General features: G+C 41.7%; 1 protein-coding gene across 9 annotated transcripts in view; it reads left to right on the top strand.

Moving 5' to 3' along the window:
- Positions 1 to 20,330, top strand: part of LOC309568217 (myosin-10-like) — a 311,346-nt gene that overhangs the window by 194,188 nt on the left and 96,828 nt on the right. For all 9 annotated transcript variants that reach the window (XM_082273871.1, XM_082273869.1, XM_082273876.1 and 6 more), the window contains exons 3-4: positions 14,476 to 14,632; positions 17,913 to 17,940. In XM_082273871.1, coding sequence (XP_082129997.1) covers positions 14,476 to 14,632; positions 17,913 to 17,940 — 185 coding nt within the window. The remainder of the gene's footprint in view (positions 1 to 14,475; positions 14,633 to 17,912; positions 17,941 to 20,330) is intronic.

The following is a 20,330-nucleotide window of genomic DNA, read 5'->3' as shown; positions in this document are numbered from 1 at the left end:
GTGAGAGGACAAGAGAGAGAGACATGAGAGGACAAGAGAGAGGACAAAAAATTGGCAAAATAAATGGAAAAAATGCGAAACACCGCGTTCGGTATTCGGCCTTCGGCCAAACATTTCATTATTATTCGGCTTCGGCTTCGGCCAAGAATTTCATTTCGGTGCATCCCTAAAAATAACACTCAAGGCCCTCTAATGTATTAGAGCCGGTTCACATTAGCTCAACACAACTCCTTACTACTTCGGGGGCGACTTGTGCATTACATTGCACCACGACTTCGGCGCGACTTGCAGGGACTTCACATAATGGAAGTCTATGCAAGTCGCTCCGAGGTCGCCCCGAAGTAGTACAGGACCCTTTTTCTAAGTCGGAGCGACTTGTGTCGCTCCTATTAGAACGAGTCCTGTAGCAGTCAATGGACCGTGAGGGAGCGCGACTTGTCAGGCTGACAAGTCGCCTGACAAGTCGCGCTAATGTGAACCGGCTCTCATTGTGTTAAAAGTATAAAATATTTTCAAACAATTCTTCTAATTTAGGCAACCTGCTTGTCTCAAAGTAGATATAAACCCAATCCGGGGTTTTTCAACCTGAGTTCCATGGAACCCTTGGGTTCCTCCAGAGGTTGTTAGGGGTTCCTTGAGCAATGAGCAATTTCTGTCTCTCAAATAAGTTCCCATTGACATTATTGATCTTTTTAGCTATCTGTAAGGGAGTAATCACCCTACCGACAAAGTGCCGTATAGTCAAAGCTATGGTATTCCCCAGTAGTAACCTATTGCTGTGAAAGTTGGACCATAGGGAAGGATGAACGCCGAAGAATTGTTGCTTTTGAACTATGGTGTTAGAGAAGACTCTTGAAAGTCCCTTGGACAGCAAGAAGATCAAACCAGTCAATCCTGAAGGAAATCAACCCTGAAAATTCACTGGAAGGACAGATGCAAAGAGAGGACTCGTTGGAAAAGACCCTGATGCTGGAAAACACGGAAGGTAAAAGGAGAAGAGGACAACAGAAAACAAGATGGATAGATAGCATCATCGAAACAATGAACATGAAGTTAAGCAAGGTTCGGGAGGCAGTGGAGGACAGAAAAGCCTGATGCGCTATGGTTCATGAGGTTACGAAGAGTTGGACACGACTAAATGACTGAACAACAACAACAAAGGGAGTAATTCTTCCCAATGACCACAAGTGTAAGAAGCATTCTTCCCATTGACCATCACGAGTTGTAGATAAAGTATTTTTAGCAGGGGTTCCCTGAGACCAGAAAGTTATTTCAAGGGTTCCTCTGTGTTGAAAAGGTTGAGAAAGGCTGATATAGACTCACATCTTTTACATAATAATGTCATTTTATTCCTAATTTTCAATCATTTTAAATCTACATCTTTTATTATATCCTGCCTAAAAAGGTCCTTAATTGGGCACTTCTTGTTATAGGGGGACAGTGCTATGTACCTTTTCCCCCATTGCTTTTCTGCAATGTTGACATGTTACATGTGCTTCTATTGATAACTATAGTGGGGATCGAAAGTTTGGGCACCCCAGGTAAAAATTTGTATTAATGTGCATAAAGAAGCCAAGGAAAGATGGAAAAATCTACAAAAGGCATCAAATTACAGATTAGACATTCTTATAATATGTCAACAAAAGTTAGATTTTATTTTCATAATTACAGAAAACAAAAAAATGGCGTCTGCAAAAGTTTGGGCACCCTGCAGAGTTAATTTCTTGTAATGCCCCCTTTGGCAAGTATCACAGCTTGTAAACGCTTTTTGTGGGGAGAAAGACCAAATGTACAGTTGTCACCAAAAAATGAAATAATTGGACATTTTCCATTTTCCTGTTGTGTCTCTGGGACAATACACTACTTTTTAGGGCAGTAGGTATGGGTAAATGTCCCCAACAGGACACAGCAATTTTGGACTACACAATGCATAACTCAGTCTGGCCATCTTGTGGCTTTGGGGAGCTTAGAGCCTTGGGCATGTACAGTTGTGTTCAAAATTATTCAACCCCCAATGCTGTAAAGGGTTTTAGGGAATTTAGTGTACATTTGTAATTGTATTCATAATTAAATCCTACGAAGACTTCTTAAAGAACCATATGCAACTAAAATGACATCAATTGGTTTTGTAATACAGTAGTAAATGTTTCTTTTGTGAATTCTTCATTGACACAATTATTCAACCCCTTAAAGACTACCACTCTGAAGAACAGAGGTTCACTGAAGTGTTTTCAATCAGGTATTGAAAACACCTGTGGATGTCAGGGAGCAGCAATAAAGCCTAATAAGCACCAATTAGGCAGCTTTAAAGTGACTGTGATACTCAGCTCCTTCTAGACATTTACTGGTGTGGTTACAAACATGGTGAAGTCAAGAGAATGGTCCAGGAAGACAAGAGAAGAGGTGATTACTCTTCACAGGAAGGGCAATGGCTATAAGAAGATTGCAAAGATGTTAAACATACCAAGAGACACCATAGGAAGCATCATTCGCAAATTCAAGGCAAAGGGCACTGTTGAAACGCTACCTGGTCGTGGCAGAAAGAAGATGCTGACTTTGACTGCTGTGCGCTACCTGAAGCGTAGAGTGGAGAAAAGTCCCCGTGTGACTGCTGTGGAACTGAGAAAAGATTTGTCAGATGTGGGTACTGAAGTTTCTGCTCAGACAATACGGCGCACACTGCGTAATGAAGGCCTCCATGCCAGAACTCCCAGGCGCACCCCTTGCTGTCTCCAAAGAATAAGAAGAGTCGACTGCAGTATGCCAAAAGTCATGTGTACAAACCACAGAAGTTTTGGGATAGTGTTCTGTGGACTGATGAAACAAAATTAGAACTGTTTGGGCCCATGGATCAACGCTATGTTTGGAGGAGGAAGAACAAAGCCTATGAAGAAAAGAACACCTTGCCTACTGTGAAGCATGGCGGGGGGGGGTCAATCATGCTTTGGGGCTGTTTTGCTTCTCAGGTACAGGGAAGCTTCAGCGTGTGCAAGGTACCATGAATTCTCTTCAGTACCAGGAGATATTGGATGACAATGTGATGCAGTCCGTCACAAACCTGAGGCTTGGACCTTTCAACAAGTCCACTAGAGCATGGTTGCAGATTAAAGGCTGGAACATTTTGGAGTGGCCATCACAGTCACCAGACTTTAAATCCGATTGAGAACCTCTGGTGGGACTTAAAGAAAGCAGTTGCAGTGCACAAGCCTAAGAATGTGACTGAACTGGAGGCTTTTGCCCATGACGAATGGGCGAAGATACCCGTAGATTGCTGCAAGACACTTGTGTCAAGCTATGCTTCACGTTTAAAAGCTGTTATAACTGTAAAAGCTATGGGTCAGGTTGAGGGTGCCTTTACCTTGCATGTCCCGTACATTGGGTACTAACCGTCAATAACTAAGTTTTTTTTTTTTTTTTACTGTGGACTGTGGAGGTTTCAGGCTCAATAGTTTTTTCTATTTGCATAGGGGCTATCAGGACATAACACAATGATCATTAAATAATTACAAGAACTGAACACAAATGCTTGCCATAGCTCAAACATTTTGCAGTAGTCACAATTATAATAGTTTAAATAGCTCTCTGGCGAGAAACATTTAAAGAATGTGATAAATAAACTTTGGAGTCACTAAGAGTTTGTGAACCATGAGTACATTATAGTAAGCAGACAAACGTTCTTATGGTTTTCTTATTTTATAGCAACAAAACCGCCGTGGCGTAAAAGGAATGTATATCAAAATGGTTTTGTGTAGTCTTGCCAACAGCTGACATAAATGTAGTTTTAAGCTGTTAAAAATGAATATAATACATTGAACCCCATACATTAAAGTGAACGTCAAGCCAAAAGTTTTTACGTTTTGGCTAGAATAGGGAAGAATTCGAATTTTCGTCAGGTTCTTACTGCTGTCCAGGATTTCCCCTCACTTCCTGTTTTACTGACAGTGTTTTACCAAACAGGAAGTAAGGGGAAATCTCTGGCAGCAACACAGACACAAATCAAAACACTTTTTATTGGAGTAGAGGAAAACTAGAACCCATGTCAGGTTTGTATCTCTGTGTGTCCCCTTTCTCAGATTTTTATTTACATCCTCTTTGGTAAAATTGTGGTCACTATGGTTTTTTGGCTAAATTCTCTATTTGTCGTAATTCTACCAGTAAACCCAGCAAACCCATTAGCATTATAATGTGCTTAAACAACTACTTACTAAACAAGAATGATGCGTATACAAACTATTTCCAGCTACAGGAAAACAATACAAGACACATTTACAAGGGTACTTTTCCATAGGGATTAGTAAAACCCTCCTGACTTCCATTATCCAATCATGTGCAAAAAAAAAAAAATATATATATATATATTTTTTTTTTTTCCATTGCTTGTGATTGGGTATTTTTGCAAAGTGAAAATGTACTGCATTCGCTAAGCTCTGCTGCAAATTCCTTTGCAAAGTGAACAGCCTATTTGCCAATAGTAAACCAACTCCATAGTGTGCAGCAAATGGGCATATATATGCACACACTACTTATCCTTTCTTAGCAGATTAACATTTACAATAATCTGTATGTAATAGGGATATACTAAAAGTCACTCAACTTCTGTTATAGCTAGCCCACAATTTCCCTAGTGAACAGGACTCTGGGCATTAAAATGATACCAATTTTGAGAAGTGCTGACTGCATTAGTTTTCTTTTTAAGGCTTTCTTTCTTTTATTTTCACCTGGTGATCTAGCCAATTAGTCTGTTGTTTCAAAAGAGCAAGTTGTCCTGCAAATGTAGCAGCTACAGTGATGAGGCAGACTGTTTACCACTGCCAAGAGTGCTTACAATTATCAACGTTTATTTAATTATGTAAAACCTTTATCCCAAAAGGAATAAAACTGTTGCTGTAGCTTCTTAAAAAGTATTTGTTGAAGTTTGGCTTCAATATGTTTAGTGTATTTATCAAATCTAACACTACCCCCCCCCCCCCCCCCAGACTGGCAAGGCTGCTGTCCACCACAGGTGTCTCTTCATCCAGAATGTATGCCTTGAAAAGCCTCGTGCACACTACTAGCTGGGTTGAATGAAAAAAAAACCTGACAGCTCAAGTTGGAGCCGCTGTACTAACAATTCGATGCTAGTACAGCGATCTCCCCTGCTAAACTATTCTGTTCTGAAAGGGGGACGGCTGCTGTCCGCAGGTGTCTCTTCATCCAGAATGTATGCCTTGAAAAGCCTCGTGCACACTACTAGCTGGGTTGAGTGAAAAAAAAAACTGACAGCTCAGGTCGGAGCCGCTGCACTAACAATTCGATGCTAGTACAGCGATCTCCCCTGCTAAACTATTGTGTTCTGAAAGGGGGACGGAACCCCTGCCAGAACACTTCGGTCAGCGTTCTCAGCCATTGGCTGAGAGTGCTGATCGGGAGCCAGTCGGCAACCCTTTTTCGGTCATGCCCCTTAGACAGACGCCAGCCAGCTTCTATCGAACCGACTCCAGTACACATGGGCCAAATGTCGGCCAGTTTCTATTGAACCGGTTGATGCCGCCCGATGTTTCGCCCAGGTGTACTAGGCTTAGGGGCCCATTTACACGTGGCATAGACATGCATCTTTCATGCAGGGCTGTTTTTTTACCAGCACGTAGATGCACAGGTGTTGCATGCATCGCCGTGCTGGTGTCTTATTCATTTCTAATGGGACTTGCGGCTGCACAGACACAGCCGCTGTGTCCTAATCTGACATGCGGGTGTGGGTCCCTAAACGCATACAGGGTGCTTTCGGGGACCCGCACCCACATTATATATTAAGACATAGTAACACTTGTGCATCCCCATGCCAGTAAAAGACGCCCCTGCATGGGAGATGCATGTCTTTTTGGTGATGGGTTTAATACAGGTTTCAAGGCGGTAAAAGGGGGATGTATACACAAATGGTCACCATTTAAGAGTTGGAATTTTAATTAACACTTTTTGGCATTCAGTATTTGGCATTGGGGGGGGGGGGGGATATATATTGTTGCACCTTATGTTGCCTTATTTTCAATGTCATCCATTGCAACATTACCTTTCAAGGATAACTAGACCCAAGAACAAAAATTTAACGAATAGCAGCTTACTAGTTCTCAGACATGGTGGCTGCATTTGTTCTAATTTTTCAGACCATTACAGAAAATATCTTATGATCTTGCCAGAACCTATTCATTTGCTGAAATGGAAGAATGAAACAATGTTATCTTTCTTTTGTACACCATAATCTCTCCATCCTCCATTTATTGGAGATAAGCAAAGCCAGACATGATTGTAGTCCAGCCTGAGTGATAACCATGGCACTTTCCATAAATACAGTAGAGAAATGAGCGTAGCCACCCAGGGACAGGAAGTGTGTAATTCACAGGATTTCCAGGTGGAAAAAAGTCAGAAAAAAAAGAAAATGCAGCCACTTCATCTAAGGACCGGTACATTTTTGTTTCTGAGTTTGGATTCACTTTATTTAATTGTTGTGTGAGTCAACAGTCCAGTAGCTAGCCCATTCATTTGCTAGACAATAGTTTTTGGTAAGTAGCAGCTAGTTTTCCGACTGGCTTTAACCAGCCTAATTGCCACTTGCAAAAGGAACAAAAGCAGATATACTTCAACAGGGTGAGTAATAGCATAAGTCTTGCAGAAATAAGCCCCTTAGGGCCTGAATCACCAAGCTGTAATAACCATCAAGTCATGCTAAGGTAACCTCTCAAGCTGTATTACCATGTGTGATATTACTTGAGAGGCTACTTTTGCATGCCTTTGAGTGCTATTGCAGCTTGATTAAGTAGGACCCCCAAGCGGAGTTCCAGCCATTTCTGTGTTTTTTAAAAGTCAGCAGCTACAAAAAGTGTAGCTGCTGACTTTTAATAAATACACACTCACCTGTCCCTTGATCCAGCGATGTGGCCGGGGGGAGCCTCGCTCCTCTTCGTCTCCTCTCCCCGACGCCGGCATCACTAGTGTGGGGACCCGGCTGGTACAGCTTGCGGCCTCACAGTCAGGTGCGCACTGCAAATGCGCAAGGTGCGCTGCATGTCCTGAATGGCTGGGCAATCTTCTGGGACCTCTGACGTGTCCCAGAAGATACAGAAAACAAGAGAAGGGCGCACCGACCTAGTGCAATATCACAAGACATTTATTGGGAGATTAAAAGACATGCCATACATTATACTCACAAACGTATGCTAAAAGTAAGCATAAGAAAGGTTTCTTTTTGCAGTCCGGAGATCTCCAAGAACAAAGGTGCTTTTCGGTAATGCAGGAGGACTGGAAGGCGTCCGTGGTGATGGGGCTGACGCGTTTCAAGGGAGAACCCTCTTCATCAGAGCCATTATCCTAAATGAACAGCTAGACATTTGGGATAATGGCTCTGATGAAGAGGGTTCTCCCTTGAAACGCGTCAGCCCCATCACCTTGGCCGCCTTCCAGTCCTCCTGCTTTACCAAAAAGCACCTTAGTTCTTGGAGGTCCCTGGATTGCAAAAAGAAACCTTTCTTATGCTTACTTTTAGCATACGTTTGTAAGTATAATGTATGGCATGTCTTTTAATCTCCCAATAAATGTCTTGTGATATTGCTCCTAGTCGGTGCGCCCTTTTCTATGTTTTCAGTTTATATTGATACCCATCGTCCTGAGAGGGCAACAAGATCCTAGAAGCCAAGTAAACAGCCTTCCCTTTTAGCACCCGAGCGCAGGAGACTGTATCTGTGTCCCAGAAGATTGCAGGGAAAGATGGGAGAGGAGGATTTCTGCTTGGTGTTCCGAGCGGAAGTGGGAGTGGGTACCTGTCAAAGCTAGGTCCCCCCCCCAAATGTGGCATGTCAGGGGGTCAGGAGTACTTCCACTTTTGGGTGGACCTCCACTTTAAAGAAATATATTTGATATATTTGTGATTTGGATAAAAATATAAGTAACGTAAAAAGTTGAATGTATGACTTTTATACTTTTTTGTAACACAAGAATATTTGTACCACATACTGTACATGCAATGCAAACAGTACATTTTTTATACAAAACCAATAATCATGTTTTGATATTAATAAGTGTGCTGATTGCACTGATTTATTACTGCATATAATCTTCTACATCCAATATTGACTATTCCTTAAAGTGAGAATTGCAAGTTTCAAAAATGCAATAAAAACAAATGACATAAACTAAGTATTATTGCTTTCACACATCGTTGTCATCAAGCATATACACTTTCCAGAAAAACGTGACTGATGAGAATTGCTAGGTATTGAGCAACTTTCTCCCCTCTAATTAACGGGCAAAGGAGAAGTGAGTAGAGACGCCTGTAATTGTAGGAGTCATTCCGCTACCATAGTCTTTAGGAGGATGATGAGGAGTAGGTGTGGTCACTTGGCTTCTGTGTCAGGAAATGGATTCCAGTTCTCTTCCTTTCCTGATTTATTTTTATACTTCACGTTCTCTGGCCCCTTATTTCTCACAGTTTAAAAATAATTGCGTCTGTGTCTCACACACATGGCTTCTATGTGATAAAAATAAGTAGAGTTGATTGGGTGAGGATGCTGCGGCATGCACCTGTAGCAAAACAAATTCCAGCTCTATAGGCCGCTTTACATCTGTGCGGTGCGTTTTAGGTGTGTCACCTTTTAGACCTAGTTTACATATGTTATAGGCAGGTTTTACCCCTTGAACCATATATGATATAAGTTTCCATGAAAGCTTTGCAACGATGCAACAAACAGAATTTTTTTTTAACCACTTGAGCTCTGGAAGATTTTACACCCTTCATGACCAGGCCATATTTTGCTATTGGGCACTGCGCTGCTTTAACTGGTAATTGCAGGGTCATGCAACGCTGTACCCAAACTAAATTTATATCTTTTTTTTTCACAAAAATATAGCTTTCTTTTGCAATATAAGCAAAAAAGAATTAAAAAAAAAAACTATTTGTTACTTTCTCCTATAAAACATATCCAATAAAAAATCTAATTTCTTCATACATTTTGGCCAAAATGTATTCTGCTACATGTCTTTGGTAAAAAAAAATCCAAATCAGTGTATATTAATTGGTTTGCATGAAAGTTATAGCATCTTCAAACTATGGTATATATACACTGGAATTTTTTATTTATTTTTTAATACTAGTAAGGGCGGCGATTGGCAACCTAACACTAAACGATGCTGGGAGGAACTGTCACTGAGATCTCCAGTGACACCAATACAGTGATCAGTGATAATAATATGCACTGTCACTGTACTAATGACACTGGCTGGACCTTTAAAAAAAAAAATGACACTGGCTGGGAAGGGGCTAACATCTTCTGTGACACACATACATCTAGGGCAATCAAGGGGTAGCTGTGTGCCTAACAATGTGTGGGGTTTTACATGAAGCAATGTGCTGGGTTTTACTCCAAGCTTTGCAGGGCGAAAAGAAAACCACATCACTGCTGTCAGTAGAGAACTCTGTGTTTTTGACCAACATAGAGCTCTCTCCTGTCATTCTCCCTGTTGATCAGTGGGTCCCGGCCATAAATCATTGGCTGGGACCCTCTGATCGGCATGTGCTGGAGAGGTTGGCAGCACAGCCATCGCAGCGGATGCTACCCAGAAGAGCAATATCAATGTACATGTACGTGATCTGGCGCAGAGAGGCCAACTTGCCGCAGTATATATATATATATATATATATATTACATTCAGGTCGCGGCAATATAAACTGAGCCTTGCACTTTAGAAGGCCTGGGTCATCTCTAGCTGAATATACATACACATTTGTCAGTTGCTGTAAGAAGCAAAATGCCGGACTTTAGCATATTTGGCAAGGCCGAAGAAACAGAGGCTTTTATCACACCATAAGAAAGTATTTTATAGACCGTGGCTTAGTGTTAAACTATGACCACATCCCATATATCATACCTAGAGTTAAAAAATCTATTGTTGCAGGGGACTTTCCAGGGTATATATATATATATATATATATATATATATATATATATATATATATATATATATATATATATATATATATATATATATATATATATATATATATATAGCACCATCAACCAAACAAATCTATATAAAATATAGAATATAGGACATTTTATTGTACAAAACTCCATGTCATATGACAAAGAGTTAACAAGGTGATTTACATAAATACATCATACAGAAAATCTTATCACACTATAGCTCGACGCGTTTTGATAATTAGCGTATCTTCACCAGGTATAGAAAACAGACAACAAGAGTTTACAAAGTTTCTGGACAGGAAGATGCTGAAGAGCAACAGACCAGGGGAAAGCCAGGTGCACATAAGGAACGCCAAACAATTTTAAAGATGGATCTAACAAAAAGGCTGGTAAATGCAGTATAGTTCCTTCAACAGCAGAGTACCAACACAGATAACAGAAGTCCTTTAGCAATACAATACACTTTTTTAACTCTTATCACACCATGTGGGTGAATGGGCAGGGTCTACATGTACAGCAATTCTGGAAATGTTAGAAAAGTTATGCTGGTAAATATATTAAAAGGCCAAGCGTTGTATTATATTACTTAATAAGTAAAGACGCTTTGTGAGAAATGATTTAATGTTAGCACAGTTGTCTATATTAGCAAACAGATTTAATTTCTTAAGAAGGATCAGTCATGCGTAGAAGAATAAGCACATCTTGGAAGGCCTCCAAAATGCACACCTCATCACAAAGATATGGTCCATTAATAAGAATGGGTCAAAGTTATGCCCTGCTAGCTAAAGGTGTTTTATTTCTCTAAAGGGTTGGAATCTTAATGTCCACTTAAGTAAACTAAATATTAAAACATGTAAGTATAATTTAAGTCATTGCCAGCAAAGAATGTGTTGGGTTAACCACTTGTGTTTTCATATCTCGGCATTTCCTTTTTCAATGGTATTGTTACCATTACTTTATTGAAGAGTAGGGGAAGGTACCCTTTTGTGGAGAAAATGCTGTTTCTCTTTCATTCATTGACTGACTGCTCCCGAACTTCTTAGTAGGACACTAGGCAGAAAAAAAGTCTGGCTATGCCTATGGGCAGTCCCAGGGGGTATATGCTCTCTCTACTTCTATAGGTTTTTTTCTGCCTAGTCAGGAGTAAGAACCTAGTTACTTGCTGGGATCTTTGGTCCTGGCATTTTTTTCTTTTTAGATATAATTTTTCTCCTGTTTTTTTCTGTGAGATCTACAATCAACTGCTGGACTGGGCAATGGGGTGGATAATCTAGATCCAGTGGTCACCCCAGTTTTGCCAGTGAGCCCTTTGGCACTCACAAGCCATCCAGAGCGGCAAATTAATTCCCTTTCCCCTCCTACTATTTTGACAGAAATGTCACTAAAGAGTGGGGACGACCAAAGGGTCCCCTTGGGGAACCTAAGCAAATTTGCTAGGCGATACCCCTATGAGGAGTCCCTTCTCTTGGGTGGTTCCTCCGGTTTCCAGATTAAACAAGGAAACCATGATTCTGGTTGAAGAGTCCCCAGCCTTTAAGGACCTGGCTGACAGGAAGGTGGGGGCTGTGGCCCGCAATATGTACACCCTGGCTGGTTTGTCACTAAGGCAGATTTTCACCATTGCCCTGGTGTCGCAAACTTTGACTGAGTAGGCTAAGCTTTTACGCCATGACCTGGAGGGGGGAGTAGCTCCCCCCTGCCTTTGCTGAGCTGGTGGACCAGCTGGTCCAGAGGCTGCAGTTTATCTGTGATGCCTCTTTGGATGTGGCTCCCCTAGTGGCTCTCTGTTTCGGCAGTGGTCCTTCGGAGTGTCTTTTGGCTCAAATGCTGGTCTGCGGACCAGACTTCTAAAAGGTTCTTGACTGATCTTTCTCTTCAAGGAGATCGCCTTTAGGTGCTACCCTGGATGACATCATTTAAGGTCTCACAATGGGAAATAGTACCTTTCTTCCGCAGGCTACTAAATGCTAGGACCCTTGTCGTAGACGTGGGCTTATAAGTAGTTTTTTTTGTCCCTCAGAGTCGACTGACAAGGGATCAGAGCCTTTCGGGGCCTCCTCTGGAGGATCCAAGCGAACTTTGTCTAGCAAGTCGAGTGCTGGCTTCTCCAGACCCTTGGACAAGGCCCCTTCAGCAGCAGGCAAATCCTTCCTCCCCTTGTATTGGACAGTGGTCACCACGGATGCTAGCCTGTCTGGTTGGGGAGGTGTCCTCTGCAAATATTCTGCTCAGGGGATCTGGACACCCAAGCGATCAGACTGTGCCTGGAACATTGGACGGATCATCTTCAGGGATGTCCAGTGCGTCTTCAATCGCAAAATGCCACGGCAGTGGCTTATGTCAGTCACCAGGGGGGCACAAGAAGTCTCCTTGCAGCTTTGGAGGTAGCCAGCATTTTAAGGTGGGCAGAACAGCTTGACTCACTATTTGTGATCATGGGTGGGCCTCGGAAAGGGTTGTCTGTTTCCTCTGCGACCATTTCCAGATGGATCAGATAGATGGTGGTTCAGGTCTATTCTATCCAGGGTCAGGTTCCTCTTTTCCCTGTGAAGGCGCATTCTACTCAGGCGCTCAGTGCCTCCTGGGCTTTCTGTCATCAGGAGTCCGTGACACAGGTTCACACTTTCACAAAGTTCTATGAAGTGATGTGTTGGCATCTGCGGATGCTTCCTTTGGTCGCAGGGTTTTTGCAGGGTTTAGAGGATATTGTCCTCTTGGAGGGTGTATTGTTTTTTCGGTTGAGCTCCAGTTGTTTTGGTTGAGCTACTGTTTACCTGGTTGGCTATAGTTAGCTTTGGAATTTCTTATTCGCTGTTCCCACCCCTCATGTTTAGTACTGCTTTGAGACATCCCAATGGTTAAGAAGATCAGGAGCTGTGTCCGTCAATGAATGAAAGAGAAAATGGGTTTTTTGACTTACTGTAAAATCTATTTATCTGATGTTCATAGACGGACACAGCACCCACCCCTCTGTGGAGTTGTAATTCTTCTGACACTGCTTGTAACAAAACTGAGTACCTATAGCAGAGAGAGGGAGTACACCCCCTGGGACTGTCCATAGGCATAGTCAGACTTTTTTTTCTGCCTAGTGTCCTCCTGTAGGGGGCAGTTTAACCCAATGGTTAGGAAAATCAGGAGCTGTGTCCGTCAATGAACATCAGAGAAATGGATTTTACGGTAAGTCAAAAATCCCATTTTCGTGCTCTCTTGGGTGCTTTTTCTTTTTTTTAACTTATTCACTGTGTTATTCTCAAAATCTATTATTATATGTCTAGAGAATCCAGCCTTATTCTGCTTCATTCCACCGATTTGCCACCACACGCTAGTCCCTTTCATACTATCTTTTACGTCATCAAGGGGCCAGCTGTCTCTTCCAAGTTCTTGCAGCTGGCGCCCTAAGGGTAGCACCACATACACTGTAAATTACCCTGAGGTCTACTCGGATGCATAATGTCAGTTTGAAAGGCTGCAGGTAGTGTTGCAGAGTGTTGAACCTCTCCTTCCCAGGCGCACTGCTGCTGGACAGTCTTGTGTGCAAGGCGCCTTACATGCAGTTGCTTAGAGATCTAGGGGTTGATTTACTAAAACTGGAAAGTGCTAAATCTGGTGCAGCTGTGCATGGTAGCCAATCAACATCTTCAGCTTTTTCAGTTAAGCTTTGACAAAAACCTTGAAGGTGATTGGTTTCTATGCAAAGCTTCGCCCGATTTTGTACTCTCCAGTTTTAGTAAATCAACCCCACAACCTTTAACAAACAGTTCTAGGTTAAATTAATTCTCCTGCAATAAATGCAAATGCTGTGATTTTTTTCTTGTCTTTTCTTGTAAGATTTTTAAATCTAAGTCAGAGCAAAATTAAAAAACACCTTGTAACTGTGGATGTGCCAGAAACATACGGGGGAATTCAAATTAAATCCCTATTGACACTTTCCAGATGGTATGGCTCTTTAAATAGCCTGTGCCAGATTAAAAAATCCCTGCCGTCCTTTTCGGTTACAAACTGACACATGCTGAAGATTCAGGTACTTCTTATTAGCACCACTAGAAACTGAACCAACTCCAACTTGGTGTATAGAGATAGGCAGAGTGCCGGTCTCTGTACACTGTGAAACAGAGCGGGATGTTAGCTTCCACTGCCCCTTCTCCATCTTTAGAGCCGACAGCCTCCTAGCAACCAGTGAAGCTGAGACACTAGTCCTCAATCAGGTCCACTCTCTTCCTGTGATTGACAGCAGGCAGTGGGTGGATTCTATATCCAATAGCAGGCTGTCTGACTATTGATTCGATTCCCTCCCACTGTCTGCTGTCAATCACAAGGGGAGTGAACCTGATAAGGAAATAGTGTCTCTGAATCTCCGTCTGGCTCTGCCCACCCAGCTATAAGCTTCCTGAGCACTGGGACAGGGTGTCTGAATTTTAAAGAAACTATGATCAGCTTTAAAGTAGAAAGGAAGTCTTTCTTTTCTGTTGTGTTTTGTATTTAAATGTATACTAATGCTGCTGATTTCATTTTTTTTTTTATACAGACATATTCAGGCCTCTTCTGTGTAGTGATCAACCCTTACAAAAACCTGCCAATATACACAGAACAAATAGTGGAAATGTACAGAGGGAAGAAACGCCATGAAATGCCTCCACACATATACGCAATATCAGAAACAGCCTATCGTAGCATGCTTCAAGGTGAGACAAGAGAGATGTGTTGTGTCATGTGACAAAAAATGCATTCATGGATAGGCTGATTTTTACATGTTGCTTTTTTGCTCACCTGTAGAATGCCTAATCGAAAGAATATATAGACTATTGTGTCTACTCTTTCCTACTTTAACGTACAAAAAATAAAAACAGTCCCTTGGTGTGCTATGAAAATTGGGGCATTATCAGTGTGGGGTAAAGGATTGTGTCCCTTCCATTGTCTCTGGGTCCCGCTCCATACCCCCTTGAGCCCTTATACATACTGGTTATTTTCGGTTTTATCAGTGTGGTAAGTACTGCAGGCTTCAGAGGGGGTTCTACCATCGAACACCAGTTATATTTGTTATGGAAGCTGCTAATGGAAAGATACGTTCTTTCCACACCGTTACCATGAACCTTTTATGTTACTCTTTCTACTGATACATGTAAATCTCTGTCTACTGTTTTATACATTCCGTTTTAAAGATGTATTCAATATTGGATGGCAATGTCATACTGTAATGTTGTGTTGCATACCTTTAAATAAAGAGTTAACAAAAAAAGAAAGAATATGTAGAAATTCAATTACAAAAGACAACCCTATAAATGGAACAATGGAAAAACTACGGTATACGTTTCCACCTGCAGGGTGGGTGGGCTTTAGTCATATTGTGCATGCATACGCAGCGTACTTGCATATTTGAGCACAGTCAGGGCTTGCTTCCATTGGCAACAAACAGGGTGGTTTTGGGGTGTTTTTTTCCAGCACTGAAAAGCCCAAAATTGTACAACAATTACAATGCAACTGATAGACACAGTAGCTACAGAAGCGTTAAAAAGATATACCATGTCACCGGCGCAATATCAAATATATGCCGCCCCCCCCCCATATGTGAAACTCCCAGCTGCAGCTTAGTGATTGTTTGTGAATGCACTAAAGCAATTAAGTAAAAAAAAAGCCATGCTGTGTTAATTATCCTAAGAATCCCCTTTTTATCCCTGTTTAACAGGTATTTACCACTTAAAAATTGTTGTTTGGGGATTCTTGGGATAATTAACACTGCCCGGCTTTCTTACATACAGGAGCATTGCAGTACATACAAAATAAAAAAATAAAGTGCGGCATTTAAAAGTGGCAATGTGGGGCAATAGGGGACTTCTCCTATCCTTCTGAGCAAGCCAGTAGTGGTGAAACGTGTAACGGAAGGTTGGTTTCGGGTGGAGACATTATTGTATGCAGTCCTTTTTTGATAAAGAAAGAAGAGTTGAGTTTTGGAGCGTGGCCTACATTGTTTTATATTTTTGACAGAATGTGGGGCAACCTTCTAACTTCCCAAACCAATGGCAGTCCCAAAAATCATTTGCAAGCTCCAAAAAAACACTGAATATTTTTTTAAAGCTTTTTTGAGTGTTGAATTGGTAACCCCAGTGGAGACAAGCCTTTACCATTCAATGTGCCTTCCTCCAGCGATGTAACTTCTGCATTCCCCTTCGACATCCAACCTACGGCCACTGACATGTTCACTTGATCCTCCTCCTGGGTTCAGCATCCCCTGGGTGAATAGCCATTGATGGTAAAACTCCTGTGAATGCATTCACCACATCCCAGCACCCGGCTCCATTCTGCATGTTACAAAAGATGTGAATGAGCCTGGAGTGTATACTGCACTATTCATGTTTCGCTGGCAATGCACATTAGAATAAAAGTTGCTGGGAACAAATGGAAGACTTTTTTTGGCAGAAGAGGTATTCCATCTCTCCAAAAAAAAAACTACCTAGCGGTTTTTCTTTGAATTTATTGGTCTTAATTCCACTTTAATCTCCACCCTCAAGAATGTTCTTTATAGTAATATGTGGAATAGTCTGCCCAGGAATTTGTTCTTTTACATACAGTTGATTTCTTAAAAAAAAAAAGACTTGGATGGTTTTCGTACACAGAGAATATAAAGGATTAATTTCATTAGTAAAAATCTATGGTAGAATGTTGACTCAGAAATGTATACTGTTGCTGCCTGGAGACAGGAAGGATTTTTTCCCCCTATTAAATGAAAATGGATCATAGTTTATAATGATTTTTGTCTTCCTCTGGATTAGTGGTAGTCAACTTGGCTTTAAAGTGTGTTTTTGTTAAATCTGAGAAAACTCCTCTATAAGTTTTTTTATGTGTTCCCATTCATAGAGCAAAAGAAAAAAAAAATATTTCTAATCTTTTAGATGTCTGCCAGGAGAAGGCCTCATGGCAGACGGCAAGCGTTTTTGAACAATTTCAGAGTGACTCTGTCCTAAGGTCAGGCTCAGTTTCCTCTCAGTAACATACAATGGAGAAGGCCAGCTTCAAAATATTTAAACCTTTGTTAGGACAAACAGTACTTAAATCTAGTTTTCAACTGATAATGAGATATGCCAGCAGAATACAGACATGGCTTATTATGGCAAACAAAGCTCCCTCATAAACAAAGAATACTTAGTAGGATTTTTCAGGGCTGGAGTTATCAGGAAGATCATCTAAATGGTAAGCAGATATTTAAAATTTTTTTTTCTAAATAGGAACACGTAACTACTAAATATAAAGTAGGTGTTCTAGCAATTGGACAGCAAAAGTGGACATACACTTTAAGTGCAGCCCTGACATCTCCAGAGGGCCATACCATAGCTTTATTTTTGTAAACCTGCTCTGATTATTTATAAGGATAGTATTAATAAGATATAAAAATAAGTGTTCTACCTTTTATATAACACAAGCCTACGCTCTTCTAGAAAAATATTACTTGAGGAATTCTGCCACTCTTTCCTTGATGTGACAAAGGGAAAAAAAACATTTTTAATTTAGGCAAACTTTTTTTTCCCTTTTAAGGTCATATTAAAACACAATTCAGATCTTTTTGTTTGAGCAGAATTTGTAGATTTGTTCAGTCAGTCTCATGATTTAGACAGCTCTGCCATACTGCACAGCCAGGAAGTTCCCACCTCAATTTTTCCTTCTTGTCTCTAGCTACAGACATGGAAAAGTCTTTGTTCATCACATTTTTAAAATATCTACTGACATCTGTATCCATCATGGAGGCGTTGACTATGTTATTTTGCTAATTATAGTGATCCTGTGTATAAATCCATGTAAATACACTTACAAATGTTCCAATACTTCATGCAGTATTTCTATAGGCTACTATCTCTGCTGCAGCCCATCAGCTTAAAATTCTCAATGGCTTTAGCTGCAAGAAATCTTTGTATGTGGCAGTGTGACCGGACATTTTCCTATTAACTTTGTGTGTTGTTTTTATACATTTAGATCGTGAAGATCAGTCCATCCTTTGCACGTGAGTAGCAGTACTTTTTTCATATCAATGGATTTCATTGTTAGGTGTAACAAATGAATAGAAATGAAAATTAAGAAATACCAGTTTGCCCTCGCTTTGTGTTTTGGTGACAGTGGTCATACAATGACACATCTGTCCAGCACATTCTTGGTAATCATCTTCATATGCTGCCAACCATACATACGGATCAAGGTTAGAAGCAGGATGGACAATAGATATTCCATATAAAAAGATAAAAGTGCAGCACTAAAATAAAAAGCAAATAGTGAATGCATACCTAGGAGCGAGGGATACCTATTAGCAAAAGTATGTAGGCATAGGAGACACACCCCCTGCCATGCCCCCTTAACGGCTTGCCGCCCGCCCGCTGCAGATATACTGTGGCAGGCTGGCTTGGCTGCGCGAATCTTCGTACCTGTAGGGCGATCCTGGGGGCGCGCGCATGCCCCCATTTGCCAGCAGGGAAGCTGATTCACGGGGTCGGCGGCCACCATTGCCGCCAGGCGGCGGCGATTGCTCCCTGTGGAGAGAGAACCGCGGTCTGCTGTTGTAAACACAGCAGACCGTTCTTCTCTCTGGAATCAATACAGAGAACCTGTGTTACTCCTATTTAGGAACACAGGTCTCTGTTTTGATTTCACAAGTTCATCCCCCCACAGTTAGAAAACACCCCCTAGGCTCGCATTTAACCCTTTGATCGCCCCTGGGTTAATCCCTTCCCTGCCAGTGTCATTATTACAGTCACAGTGCATATTGTTAGCACTGATTACTGTAGTAATGTCACTGGTCCCCCCAAAAGTGTCAAAAATGTCAGTTAGGAGTCCAATCTGCCTGCCGCAATGTTGCAGTCCCGCAAAATCGCTGATTGCTGCCATTACTAGTAAAATAAATAAATGAAAATGACAAATCTTTCCCCTAGTTTGCAGACGCAAACCAATCAAAAATATGTAGCAGAATACAAATTGGCCTAAAAGGATGAAAAAAAATAGATTTTAACATTTTTTGGGGGGGAATGATATATAACAGAAAGTGAAAAATATTGTTTTATTTTTTCAGAATTGTCGCACAGGTGATCAAATACCCCCAAAAGAAAGCGCTATTTGGGGGAAAAAAAGGATATCAATTTTATTTGGGTACAGCGTCGCACGACCGTGCAATTGTCCGTTAAAGTAACGCATTGCCGAATCGCAAAAAACGGCCTGGTCATTAAGGGGGTAAATCTTCCATTCCAGAAGTGGTTAAAAGAGAATTCTAAAAAAAAAAAAAAAAAAAATATGATTAGTTAAACCCACAAGTGATTTTATTTACCACTATTATACCTTTATTCTGGCTTTTGTAATGTACAAATGCAGCAATTTAGAAATTGGATGAAAGGTTCAGCACTGGGAAACACTTTTTGAAAGATAAAAAGTGCATTTTATATTCAACTATAGATCAGACCATAATGAGGGACAAATGAGGAGGAAAGAGGGACAGAGGGACTTTGTTGGGAGCTATGTGAATGGTACACCCCAACCAGAAGTACAATGCAGCTCTTGTATAACAGATGGTCTGGACCTCGCACTCCTGCTAGGCGAACTAGGCAGCTGACAAGGGCGCACTGCTGCCTAGGGGGTGCAGCCACGGCCCGATGATTTCCTCGTTAGTCTGGCCGGGGACCAGGAGGGGTTCTACACAGAGCTGGGGCATTGACTGACTGCAGAGAAAGCAGCAGCCGTGGAGGACATTCGTCACAGCTGCTTCATAGGAGGTCAGCAGCAGCTCAGCCTGTGAGGAGAGCACAGCAGAGGAGACAGAGTAGCCGGACACAGCTGGGGAAGCAGAGGAGGCAGGACTCTGAACTTAGCTGCTGAATCTGGTGAGTCTGCTCTCTGATCCTGTCACTTGCATGAGTAACGACACCACATGCACGGGCCGCTTTGCACACTGTGAATGGTCTGGCTATCTTTTGGGACCTGTCACGTGACCCAGAAAACTTTGGGAGGGACTGGAGGAGGAGAACTTTTACTTCTGAGTACCCGCTCCCCCCTTCACCCCAAAAGCTCCATTTCACAAACAGGAGCAGGGAAAGAAGCCTTAAAGTGGAACTTCCCCTTTTGGGTGGAGCTGCGCTTTAAGTAGTTAAGGTCTCCCTTTAACCTATCAACTCCCTCCATCAGAGCCAATATGAAATATGCCATCAGATTCACTCAAAGGGAAAACATAGAGAGCACTCTCATAGTGTAGACCATTGGTGCTCATCCTGTGACCCTCCAGTTGTTGCGGAACTACAATTCTCATTAATTCTCTGCCTTTGGGAGTCACGCTCGTAACTGTTAGTCTTGCAATGCCTCATGGGAATTGCAGTTCTTCGACAGCTTGAGGGCCACATGATGAGCACCCATGGTGTA

The sequence above is a fragment of the Pelophylax lessonae genome (assembly GCF_965119305.1).
Source record: "Pelophylax lessonae genome assembly, chromosome: 12".
NCBI lineage: Eukaryota > Metazoa > Chordata > Amphibia > Anura > Ranidae > Pelophylax > Pelophylax lessonae.
The sequence above is the reverse complement of the archived record's forward strand: the minus strand, read 5'-3'. Positions and strand labels throughout refer to the sequence as shown.